This window comes from Ctenopharyngodon idella, chromosome 13 (assembly GCF_019924925.1).
Source record: "Ctenopharyngodon idella isolate HZGC_01 chromosome 13, HZGC01, whole genome shotgun sequence".
Lineage (NCBI taxonomy): Eukaryota > Metazoa > Chordata > Actinopteri > Cypriniformes > Xenocyprididae > Ctenopharyngodon > Ctenopharyngodon idella.
The window spans coordinates 29,122,664-29,136,484 of record NC_067232.1 but is presented as its reverse complement, the minus strand read 5'-3'; the positions used below and the strand labels follow the sequence as shown (position 1 = coordinate 29,136,484).

Below are 13,821 nucleotides of genomic sequence, written 5' to 3'. Positions count from 1 at the left end.
TTCAAAATAAATATTTTATATATATTGTTTATATGAATGTCAGTAATAAAGGTGTTTTTCCTTCCATTTGACTTTAGAAACAAGTATTTATAATAATTAGATAAAATATAAATGTTGGATTTTTAATCACCATCCAATGAGAAACACCTCAATGTCACATAAGCTTTTACAAATAAATAATTAAATAAAAATCCTAGCTTCTTTTTATAAATATTTTATCAATTCTCTTCTTAGGACATTCCCAAATTAATTGTCTCCCAAGGTATTTTTCAAAAAAAAAAAAAAAAAAAAAAATCTTCCACTTTCACATTAAAAGCTCTGAACCATAAGAGACTTATCGGGGTACACTTGTATGAAAACCACCTTCACTAGATGGTAAAATATAAAAATTCCAGTGCCATCGGATTCATTTCATCTTTTACTCTCAAATCACTTGTCACAGTGACGCGATGACTTTACCAATCGGTCATTGGCTCTTATTTAGAAGGCGGGACTTATTCCGCCATATTGCGCGTTGCACCTTATAAAGTCTTTGTTATTATTATTGCGTCTAGTAATTATGTGCGTCTGATTTTTTAATTTCCAAACTATGTTGGGTTCATTTTAAGGCAGCCATACAGTAATTTTTAAACAATAGTTGAGTTAAATAAAACTACCCAGCAGGTTGGGCAAACATTTAACCCAATCGCTGGGTTTGTCCATTTTCAAACCAACTTTGCACATACTACATCATTTTAAAATAATCTCAAAATGTTTTAAAAATACTTTTTAATAATTTTTGCTGTTAACATTTGCTACTTTGTAAACTATTGCAGCATCTCGTGCCGACAGATTCTCCAGTCGCTCTGAGTGTGGATCCTTCATCTCTCATCAGAAGAGGTTATTACGAGCATGAATAAATAACCAGAGCTTTCATATTAAACACACACACACACACGCTTTTCTTCAGTGCGTCAGCGGCATGATGTAAAACTGGCACAAGCTCACACTCTTGTAATACATTTTTCACATCATTTGTTTTTTGCACAATGTTCTAAAGAAACAGTTCACTGCCGTTCCAGACCTTTATGTATATGTATATATATACTGTATATTCACCAATGAAAGCGGTATATTCTGAGATGAGCTGCAGACTGTTGCTCTAATCAGCATATGGAAGCATTAATAATGTACAGAAGCGGTTTAGTATGACACTCACGCTCCTCAAGCTTCCAGTTCCAGTGTTGTAAGATGAACTGGGAGAGTGAATTATTCCCATGGAATTCACTGTTTCACATTTATCCTCTGAAGAACCTCACTGGAAAAGGTACACATGCTTTTTTCTGCAATAATCTGAGCGAATCTGTCATAGTCGATCAGGAATGCTGAAGATCTGGATTGTTCCTGTAGTCAATCACCTGAAGTGACTCAGCTGTTGTTCTGCCGGAGACCCCGGTCCACTGTGTGTTTACTGTGTGTCTTCACATGAAACTGAACAGGTTTTAGCGGGTCACGGTGGGGGTCAGAAGAACCTGATGGCCCGGTCTTCAGAGAGGTTTAAGATGAACCCTGAACTGACAAAAGGCCAAATGACAAGCAAAACGAGCTCTTCCTCTGAGGAGGATCCCACTGAATGCCTGTTTTTCACCTTTCAGTTTCTTTATTTCCATTTTTTCCATCTCTTTCCCGTGTGGAGACGGGCTGTCAGTGCAGAAGCACTCATGCGTGGGCCGAGCGGAGAGAAATACAACTACACTCTAAAGCTAAAGTAAAGCTTCACTGATTTTGTTTCTCTCATCCTCATCTTTATTGCTCTTTTCTTCATTTCCACTAAGTGGTATACAAGAGCCAGAAGTGGACACTGACATAAAATCAACCTCATGGAGGAGACAATGCAAGAAAGGTTTTTTAGTTAATTATTTCTGTGAACTGGATAATAGAGAACAATGCAATTAAACCATTTTACTATGGTAAACATTAGTGTGACACACTTTAACTGCTGCATGACTGACTCTATCAGAATTGGCTACTAGAATGTTTTATTTAAAGGGATAGTACACCTAAAAATGAAATTTATGTCATCATTTATTCACCCTCAAGATGTTCCAAAACTGTGTACATTTCTCAAATATCTTCCTCTGTGTTCAGCAGAACAAAGAAACTCATACAGGTTTGGAACTACTTGAGGGTGAGTATGACAAAATGTTCATTTTTGGGTGAACTATCCCTTTAAATTGTACTTATTTGTTTTGCAAATAACAATATAATACGGTTTTTACATTAATAAACAAATCTAAATAAAAACACACCATCTTATAACTGCAATATTCTTCATATTCTTCTCTATTCTCGATCGTAATGTGTATTTTTATTGATTTATTCAGTCATTTCTTTATTATTAATCATGCCATACGTGTGAATTAAAGTGTCCAAACACTTTGTGGTCAATGTGTGTCCTTGTAATCACAACCTCCATACACTGACGTAAATGAAAAGTTTATCGTTTAACAGAAACCAGTATTATTGTTTCAGTCTGTTTATGTACACACGCGAAGACCTCATTTACATACTCGAACCCCGCCCCCCGCCCACTCACTCACGACAGCGTCATGACGGAATATTATCCGCTTAATTTACATACTAAGCCCCGCCCGCCGTGGCGAGCATGTTCGCACATCCACCCGGGATCATCCGCAGAAAAGGAAGAAAATCGCAGGCTGTCAGAAAAGTTTTCCTTCGGGGACAGGATCGGGCTCGATCGGGCAGAGGACAGTCGCGGGAACGCGCTCGCGGGATTATTAATATTCACAATAAACTGATATTCATCATGGACGCGCTGAAATCAGCCGGACGCGCGATCATTCGCAGTCCCAGCCTAGCGAAACAGTCCTGGATCTCTGGAAAACATAAAAGTGAGTTTCACAGCTGTCAATCTGCACGAATTTGCCTGGAAATGACCGTTATAGATCTGGTTTATGTCTGCGGATCTGTTTTGAAGTTCAGAGTCAAAGTTGTATGCAACTTATGTACTAAAGCAGGAATTTGCTCGCATTTTCATAACAAGTCATTGAACGTTTGAACCGAGAGCCGTTTCTTATTCAGAACCGATTCTGTTTTTAAATACCTAACCTAATGATTTTTGACAGTATGTCCTGCACTGTCTTCACTGAAGCTACAGCGCGATCACTGTTCAACTCGGTTCACAGACGAATGATTCTTTTGAGTCGGTTCTTCATAGTAAATCAAAAGCAAACATATGTAACACGATTCCCGAACGAATGACTCTAATGAGCCGATTCTTTTTTAGGGATTTGTACACATACAGCGAGATAACTGTTATCAGATTCCTGAATGACTGATTCTTATAAACCGGTTCTTTGAAGTGAATCAAAATCTAACAGTATGAATCAGATCTAGCCTATAAGAACAGAATCTGGTGTTTTGTGTGGCTGTAGAGAGAATGAGGCTGATTTTGCCAACCCAGTGTTGCTAGGCAATGCGTTTTAGGTGTACATGGATTTGCTTTATTTGGGGAAAAAGTGAGAGAGACTGCACAGGACGGTGTTCTCTGTTTTTCTGTCAGTCTCTGTGTTTGAGAATTTCTTTGCTATGTTGTCTGGGCTCCAGTAAAACACACCCTCATTCTCAGAGGAATTGTTCCAAACCTGTGTGACTCACTTTCTTCAGTGGAACATAAAAGGTGAATTGTTTTTCAAGAATGTTGGCTGCTTTTTCGAGTTAATGGAAGTGAATGGGAACTGGGGCTGTCAAGCTCCAAAATGTTAAAGTGCAGTACAAAAACACCATAAAATGGTCCATATTAAACCATATAATAATGTTGTGTGTGAAGAACTTAAAGAAATTTAAATCATTAGTCACTGAAGATCACTTAAAAAGTTCTGTTTGGTCATGTGAGTGGCATCAAAATGCACTTGTAACCCCTCACCTCAGGTCCTACTCGAACCCGGGTCTCCGGCATGGGAGTCGGACCCTCTAACAAGGAGGCTAAAGACTGCGGCCTGTAGCGTCAGTCGCTAGTGCGCCTCTTGAGGCCAGGGGAGTGAGGTTTACATGCACAGCTCCTACTAGCTGGCCTCCGTTACACACTTTTGCCGAGCTTTTTTTTTTTTTTTTTTTAAAGCGAATAAAAACTCAAATTTGAGTCTGTTCCTCACACATAAGTTATGCATGCAATTTTATGATGTTTTTTGAGAGCCCCAGTCCCCATTCACTTTCATTATATCGAAGAGAGCAGCTAATAAATTAAAAAACATTTCAGGATATTCTTCAAAAATACAATTTCGGGTTCCATTGAAGAGAGAGAGAGAGAGTCATGTGGTTTAAAACAGTATCTGGATGGGTGAATTAAGAGTATTTCTTTGAGCCTCTGTGCACACTGCTCACGTTCAGCCGGGTCCAGTGGCGTCTTTGATCTCAGATGCGGTCAGTCCCACAGACAGCGGTCAGTCCATCTGCCGTTTCACAAAAACAAGCTTAACTGCCTGGTGACCGTTTTGTTTGTTCTCACATGGGGAACCCTCTCAAACACTGATGTCAGCACACTGTGATGTTTGGGTTCTTATATATTGGTGACCACACCGGTACTGACCAATAATAACATGTTTAAATTATCAGCATATCAGCAATTATGTTCTACCATGTTTTCAAGAATGATGTACGTCATCCATCTGCAGCATTAAAGAAATGTTACAGTCAAACCAAAAATTATTCAGACATTTTTGATATATATTTTTACTAGTGGGTTCAGGACACTATAGTTCATTTCTGTAAGTGAGGATAGCAAAATAAAGTAAACTGTGACATATTATACCCAAAAATTCTTCATACAGTGGACTACCAGTAAAACTGATAAATATTTGGGACCAAAAATTATTCAGACACTTTGACTTGACCATGTTTTGCTTAAGTGTTATCTGACATAATTAAGATTAAGATATTGGGGCAAAAATGCCTTATATTTATAAATGCTTATATACTTATAAATGCCTTAAAATATATTTTCTACATATATTATCTACATATATATATAATAAACAACTATATAATGCAGTTATATGCCCCTAAAATTCAAGATATTGGGGCAAAAATGCCCCTGTATGAGTTTTTGTCTCTTATTTACATCATATGATATAGTTAAGCTATATCATGTTTTTGTTCTGAATGGCGGGAGTGCAGTTCAATAAATAAGAAGTTAATCTGGTGTTATATTTTAGTTTCTTATCTGAAGTGTTATTTCATTAAAAATAATTTTATATGCCATATTAATAAAAAAAACTCATTAAAGGTAAAGTTTAATGAAAATTCTGTCATCATTTACTCACCGTCATGGCTGTTGTTTAAGTTTCTGTATAATAAATGGACGCTTTTCTCATTTAACACAATAATGACTTTAATGATCTTTGATGGGTAAATTCTCAGCCATATTTGATGAGTGATTAATTTTTGATTCATTAGATTAATTAATCGCCACATTATGTAATTAATTAGACTAAAAACTTGAACCACTTGTTGACAGCCCTAATATATATATATATATATATATAATTATTTGTTTAAATTATATTTGTTCTCTCCAATTATTCTTTAATTAACATGCCTTTAACTTGGAAAGTCCGGGCTTAGAAAAAAATCCCAAATATCCCACTATTTTTGCCATTTTCAGTTGTTCCTGTGCCCTTATCTCATATGATCGTTCCAGCATGAATGGAAAGCAGCATCATTCCCGAGGCTCGCGTCTCTATGGTGACGGTACGCTGGACTGGGTCACGGTTTGATACTAATGGTGCGTGTCCTCATGCAGCCGTCCTGCAGGACACTTAATTCCACTTCCTGTGCTCGGAGGATATTTACTCATATCACGAGAGTCCCACTGTAACACAGACAGTAGGTGTTATTTTCGAGCCTGTTTTAACAGGAAGTGTGTCTCATGCAGCAGACTCAGAGCATGACGCCTGAAACCGCAGCAGTTTACACTGAACACATGATGCGTTTATAGACAGACGTGATGGACTGTTGATTTCAGTGCTGAATCATGAGATTATGTGGACACTTTTGGCGCCTGGAGCTCTCTAATTACAATTTCTGTTGTTAAACTGATGGTTCTGACTCTGAGCTCTGATTGGATGAGTCATATTTAAATACAGTGTAAAATACAGATAAATGCACAGCTGCATTACTGTAAACAGCCTACAGTTAAAGGGATAGTTCACCCAAAGATGAAAGTTATCCCATGATTTACTCACCCTCAAGCCATCCTAGGTGTTTATGACTCTCTTCTTTCAGACGAACACAATCGGAGATATATTTATAAATATCCTGGCTCTTCCAAGCTTTATAATGGGAGTGAATGGGGGGCGAGATTTTGAAGCCCAAAAAAGTGCATTGCGTCACGGGTTGCTCTTGTGGAGCAGTATGTGTACGGCCGTCTGCTGGAAGCTAGTTATTATAGTTTATAAAGTTATATATATGGATATTTTTCTATATATGGATATTCATCGCTTCTCTTCATAAGGCCTTTATTAGTCATATGGATTACTTTTATGATGGATGGATGCATTTTTTGGGCTTCAAAATCTCGCCCCCCCCCATTCACTCCCATTATAAAACTTGGATATTTTTGAATATATCTTTGTCTTTATCTATTGTGTTCATCTGAAAGAAGATAGTCATATACACCAATGGCTTGAGCGTGAGTAAATCATGGGATAATTCTCATTTTTGGGTGAACTATCCCTTTAAGCCGTGCCAATTTAAATATTCAAGCACAAGATGACGTGAAAGAGAAAGTTTTGTGCGCACACATCCAGAGCACGCGCACGGAAAGCTGCGCCTCAGACGGTGCGAATACTGAATTGAGCTCTCTTTCACTTCTTCTAGTTCACTCAAAATGCCCGTCTTGGCGAGTCGTATCCTTGTAAACATAGTCGATTATGTCTTAAATGAACAGTTGAGAAATAAAACGCGTGTATCAGTATATTGGATCCGTGCAGCTCTTAAAGTGACAGCAGCCTAATAAACCTGCTGCGTTTCAAAGGCCAGATTGAGTTATTCCTGAAGGCTGTTGTTTTCGTGTCCGTGTGTGAGACTCATGACTCTCAGAGGCAGTTGGTTTCATTAATGTTGCACAAGCTCAGTGTTGGGTGAATGAAGAGCTGTCATTTCCTGTGCCGTTACCATCTTCACACGAGATGTCTCAGTCTGATCGTCTCAAGACAGCAGATTTGACTGGCATTCGTGGTCGGCGTCATATTGGTTGAACTACAGCCACATGAATGAGTCACATGACACGTGAAGCTTGAGATTAAGTTTAGCAGAAGTTCCAGTTCTAACATCACGTGTAACCTTAGTATTTTCTGTAAAAGTGTGAGATTTCTGATTCATTAACTACTATAGATAAATTAAAGAATTATGATTTATTATGAATTTATTGGGTGTCTAAGTTTAAAACTGGAATCTCTTTACTGATAATTATTGGAATATTTCTAACCTTTGGTTTGATGTTAACGGGGAACTCCCTTCCTGAGATAAATCTGAGTATGTAATGAAAACATTGGGTCTGTAATTCCCATCATTCCAGCGGTGAGGGTTTGGAGCTCCTGATGTGTCTAAAGATCTGGTGTGTGATGGAGATGTGTCCTTCAAAGCTCTCTTTATGAACCAGATTTACCTCCTCAGACATCAGTATCAACACACACACACACACACACACACACACACACACTCATATGGCCGGAGATGAGAAGCAGATCAGGGTCAGTAAGAGATTAAGAAAGTGATTTTGTAAGGAAGATGCTGGACACTGAAACTGATGGACATGTAAACTTGTCATGTAAGTGGTGTTGTGGGAGGAGTGTGTGTATGGATGATGTAACAAGCACTCATAATATACTTCTGATTATTTTACTGGGTCATTAAGTCTCTTAAAGAGTCTCGAGACATGTTTCATGATCGTTTCTTTGTCTCGGGACTCATAAGAGTAGCAAAACTGGGGGGAAAAATCTGATTTTGTAAGTTTAATTCATTTGAATCACTTGAATCAGTTCAAATGATCTGATTCAGTGATTCATTTGCACCAAAGATGTTACATATACTATATATGTTATTTTTCTAGGTGATTAAGTTGAAAAGAAATTAATAATTTTCAGCAAGGATGCATTAAATTGATCAAAAGTGACAGTAAAGATATTTATAATGTTACAAAAGATTTCTATTTCAAATAAATGCTGTTCTTTTGAACTTTCTGTTCATTAAAGAATCCTGAAAAATAAAATGCATCATGGTTTCCACAGAAATATTTTCAACGTTATTTTCAAAATTTTTCAACATTGATAATAATCATAAATGTTTCTTGAGCATCAAATCATCATATTAGAAAGATTTCTGAAGGATCATGTGACGCTGAAGACTGGAGTAATGATGCTGAAAATTCAGCTTTGATCACTGAAATAAATTACACTTTACTATATATTCACATAGAAAACAGCTGATTTACATTGGAATAATATTTGACTGTTTTTACTGTATTTTTGATCAAATAAATGCAGCTTTTGTGAGCAGAAGAGACTCTTTCTAAAATATATTTTAACTGACAAACTTTTGAACGGTAGTGTGTACTACAAACTACAAAATATTAGTGTTTAATATAATTTAACATTGATATATTGGTGCATATAAAAGAAAATGATTACATTTAATTCTTCCTGGTGTTGTGAAAAACATTGCAGAAAACACGTATTTCATTATTTCTAACTATATTTTTACTACTTTCTACCTCTTTAAATATTTTGAATATTTTGGTTGAAATGATTGTGTCTCTAATGGAACATAATGACCTTTTCACAGCAAATCATAATGTTTAATATTGAGATGTGATGTTTCTAGCGATATGGTCCAGCAGTGATTGGTCAGCGTGAGCTGTGAGTGTGTGTTCATGAAGACACTTTCACAATCCTCAGAGCCTGTTGACTGTGTCCTTCTGCAACCTGTAGATGTGTGTGTGTGTGTGTGTGTGTGTGTGTGTAACCGCAGGCTAAATACAGCAGTGCCGAGCCCTTCAAATCTCTTTAAAGCTTGATGTTATTTATGGGGTCTCACGACACACACACACACACACACACACACACCTCCTCTCCGCTGATCCTCTTTGCTTGATCCTCATCAAAATTACCTTTTCAAGTTGACATGAAACGCCCCCCGAAACCCAAAAAATTGCATATACATTTCTAAGTTATTGTTGTAAACTCGTGGAGAGTTTACATAATACTCAGAACACACATTTGTGTGTGTGTGTGTGTGTGTGTGTGTGTGTGTCAGGGTGAGATCTCTCTCTCCTCCTCCTCTGTCATCTCTTGTTTTATCTTCTGACTGAACAATGCCTCCTATTCTGCTCTTCCCATCTCTCTCTGTCCCAGACGGCCGATCTGTGCTCCTCGAGTTCACACAGCTATCCCAGCAGCCTCTGTGTGCAGCTCTTAGTAGAGATTTAAATGATACACCCTTTCGTTTCAAAGCATGAGCTTCCACTCTGAACACAGTTTGGTTTAGGATTTGAAACAGTTTTCATGGTAAAATAACAAAGAAACAGCAAGTTACACATTAAATTTGTAAAGTTTATTTTCCCTATTGTGCCGTATATCTGAGTGAAACGCTTCTGGAACAAGAACAAATGTAGGGCGGGGCTTGATTTTGTCTGTGGGGAATTGATTGGATGGTTGTGGTTTGCTATTGGTGGATCTCATGTGAGTGACAGGTTGCCCCGCCCTCATCATCAGAGAAGAGAAGAGATGCTGCAAGAGGGAGGAGAAGATATTCTGATTCAAGATTACCAGGAACATGAATTTAACACAATAATGATGATGTGCAGCGATAAATCATTTATTTAACACTGCAATATATAAAAAAATAAGAATGGTTCATTTTGATTTCATGACTTTAAATGTGAAATTTTAAAGTAGAAAGACGAAGTAGTATTTTCTCGTAGGACGTCGTACACCAATAATATTTGCTTTTAACTACAACAAAAAATCTTTTTGCAGATCTTGAAAATAAATAAAAGAAAACAAGAACGTTCAAACTGTGAGCAGACAAGTGTATTCTCTGACAAAGATTGTTTTGGTCACTCTGTATTTTTAATAATGTTAAAATGGTGTGTGCAGACAGACTCCGCCCACACGCTCTTCTGATTGGCTGTGATTTTTGATAGATTTTGTTGTGTCTTGTAGTCGTGTCACATCTGGTGTGGACTGAAAAACTGCCTGTCACTGGAATCTTATCGTATCGAGTTAAACTGAGCTTAACTTGTGTTCACAATATTCATTTAATCTCATTGATCAGATTTAGTGTGTTCGTGTCCTATTTATATACTGAGATATCATGACATTTAACATGATATTGTATCGTGTATCTTCACCTTCAGTGTCACCAAACACAAAAATAATGTGAACTGTCATGCAGGTTTTCCCGAACACTCCTTCAGGACGAATAAACCTCTTTTTAAAGTCTGGAGCGTGTCTCCATCTAAGTGCTATTTTGGGCTCTGGTTCAGGAGACGGCGGATCCCTGTTTGGAAAAGCTGAGCTCACACTGTAATCAGAGCAAACCCCAGACAGTCAGATGTTGATTCAGCAGGTCTGTGACTGACATTGAGGTCGTATCCTGAAGAAGCGCTGCAGGACCGTAGGGAACGTGATTACAGTGTCATCTGAGACGCTCACAGGAAACTGACTCCAGACGTTTATGTAAACTGAAATGACTTGTCTCTGCGTTCGAGAGATGGCCTGACCCTGGGCTGCGCTGGACATCAGATCCAGGAAATTGGCTCGGAGTTTAATGTTTGGAGTGTGGAAGCGGACAACATCATGGCTTTGTTTCAAAACCTAGTGAGCTGCTTATGTAGGGAGCATTTTAAGGCATCATAGACCAAGGCTGTTCCTTCTAAGATGCCAAATTGTGGATGATGTGTGTCATAAAAAACACTGTAAAAGTGTGATATCAGTACACTGTTTCTGAAGCCATACCATAGATTTGTGTGAGAAACGGACTGAAACTTTAGTTGTTTTCCACTGAAAATCTTCACATCACAAACTGGATCTCGGGTATGATTGTCGAGACCAATCGGATGCTGTTTTACAGCTGGAGCGCACTTGGATTGGATCGTTCGCTCAGATTGACAGCTCTTGATTTACCGTTCGCCATAGAATAGATCATCACTCATCCACCAGGATCTTATTACTTGTCACTTATTCTATGTAATTATAACTATCATCGTGCTTTATTGTGGAGTTTACACTTGTCAAGTCAGCTTTATTTATATATCGCTTTTTACAATGCAGATTGTGTCAAAGCAGCTTTACAGTGATAACTGATATATAATTTTGGCTGCACAGCAGCTCTTAAAGAATAGTGTCAATGCAGGCAGATCAAAGCACTGTTGAATATCAAATGTCAGGTGTCCCCAGCTAAGCAAGCCAGAGGTGACAGCGGCAAGGAACCCAAACTCCATCAGGTGACATCAGGTGTTAAAATGGAGAAAAAAACCTTGGGAGAAACCAGGCTCTGTCGGGGGGCCAGTTCTCCTCTGGCAAACAGTGCTTTGTTACGATTCAGGCAGCTATCATAAATCCGATGGGATCGCAACATTCAAAGTATTTATTTCAGTTCATTGAGGATCGTATTGAGGATCACGGCGGTATGGACGGTTGTTGAGGAACTGTGTCGTGGCTGTCGTGTCGATGAGGCCCTCACAGTGGATGATCTAGTTGACTCAATCTCTGCTGATACGTCAGGGCTGCGTTGTGGTCGTGTTAAGGCGCAGGTCCTCAATCTCACCTGGATACGGCCCGGATCCGGTTGACTACGGTGAACCTCGGAATAAACAGAGAGACTAATATTAGCGTAGATGCCATTCTTCTTCTGATGTAACGAGTACATCAGGTGTTATAGGAAGTGTTCCCGGTTCCGGCTGACCTAATTTATGCAGCTTAATAATCCTTTAACGGATTTGAAAACATAAATTGATAATATGTTGTGTGTATGCCAGGTTAAAGAGATGCGTTTTTAAGTTGCGTACTTGTAGATGCGTACTTGTAAGTAGTTCTTATGTTCAGTAAAACACTCAGATTTTGGGCTTTTGATAAAAAGCTTACCTTGGTTCCAAATAAGATATCAACACAAAATTTGGCCCAGATGCAGTTGACATGATTGTGAACAAGTGCAGTATAGTGGACTTCACTGGGGTTCAACGGGTTGAAGGTCCAAATGTCAGTTTCAGTGCAGCTTCAAAGAGCTCTACATGATCCCAGACGAGGAATAAGAGTCTTATCTAGAGAAACCATCGGACATTTCCTAAAAAATATAAAAAATTATATACTTTTTAACCACAAATGCTCGTCTTGCACTGCTCTGCGATGCTCCACGCATTACATAATCACGTTGGAAAGGTCACGCGTGACGTAGGCGGAAGTACCGATCCAGTGTTTACAAAGTGAACGTACAAAGATTAAGTCAAACGGCCTTTACAAAAAAAGGTAAAACAACGATGTCGGACGATTTTGAAGATGGGAGAGAAAATGAGATGCCCTACTTTTTCGCTGTGACCTTTCCAACGTGATTACGTAATGTGTGGAGCATCTCAGAGCAGTGCAAGACGAGCATTTGTGGTTAAAAAGTATATTATTTTTTATTTTTTTTAATAAATGCCTGATGGTTTCTCTAGATAAGACTCTTATTCCTCGTCTGGGATCATGTAGAGCTCTTTGAAGCTGCACTGAAACTGACATTTGGACCTTCAACCCGTTGAACCCCAGTGAAGTCCACTATATGGAGAAAAATCCTGGAACGTTTTCCTTAAAAACCTTCATTTCTTTTCCACTGAAGAAAGAAAGTCATGAACATCTTGGATGACATGAGGGTGAATAAATTATCAGGAAATTTTAATTCTGAAGTGAACTAATCCTTCAACAGAGAGCTTATATCACTTATAAATCTTGAAGGATCAGGATCATGATGACAGGTAGTCGGTATCGGCTGCAAAAATCCTGATCGGAGCATCCGTAGTTGTTGTTTTTGTTGTTAACTAAAACTATTAAAATAATTAAAATAAGCTGAAATAAAATAAAATGTAAATATTAGATGAAAAAAATATCTTCAAACTTAACTAACTGAAATAAAATAAGTTGAATTGAAAAATAATAATAAATAGCACTGCTAAGATCTACTTTGGTTTATGATGTGTTTGGGAAAGTCAGCCTGAATATTGTGTTCATAAATCAGACGTCTTTCCCTGATTTGAACTATTTCGACTGATCCTGAGACGCTCCTGCTCACACAACTCCCAGCATCCTCCTCATTTAAAGCGTTTGCCTGTCTAATCCCCACCGGTCAGGTGAACAGGACACAGGGGTTTTCCTTGAGAGAGGTGGGATAGCTCCAGGGTTTCTCCGGGTGCTCCGTGACTGACAGAACTGGGAAAACACTGTCTGATTTCTGCTGGTTTCATCAGCTGTAGCTCCTGCTGAACGTACTGAACACGCTTCGTTCTGTCACATACACAAACAACCAGAACGGGCTGGTGCTCACACATATCACAGTTTTAGAGGCCATTTTTAAACCTTTTGGTTTTGGCACATATCAATAATAGAGTCAGGGAAGATATTTAACTATTGACAGGATGAAAGCGAGGCTGTGAGGGACTGAATACAGTGCGTTCAGTGGATTGTGTTCAATTTAAAAGCATAAATGTTCATCATATAAAACGATCGAGTCTCTTTAGAAAATTTGGAGTAAATCACTCAATTCATATGGATTAGTTTTACGATCTCTTTA

The 13,821-nt window shown here is 38.3% G+C and overlaps 1 protein-coding gene across 1 annotated transcript in view; it reads left to right on the top strand.

Moving 5' to 3' along the window:
- Positions 1–2,613: 2,613 nt before the first annotated feature.
- Positions 2,614–13,821, top strand: part of ldlrap1b (low density lipoprotein receptor adaptor protein 1b) — a 34,982-nt gene continuing 23,774 nt past the window's right edge. Inside the window, exon 1 of the mRNA XM_051915801.1 lies at positions 2,614–2,891. Within this exon, the coding sequence (XP_051771761.1) occupies positions 2,645–2,891 (247 nt within the window). The 5' untranslated portion in view covers positions 2,614–2,644. The remainder of the gene's footprint in view (positions 2,892–13,821) is intronic.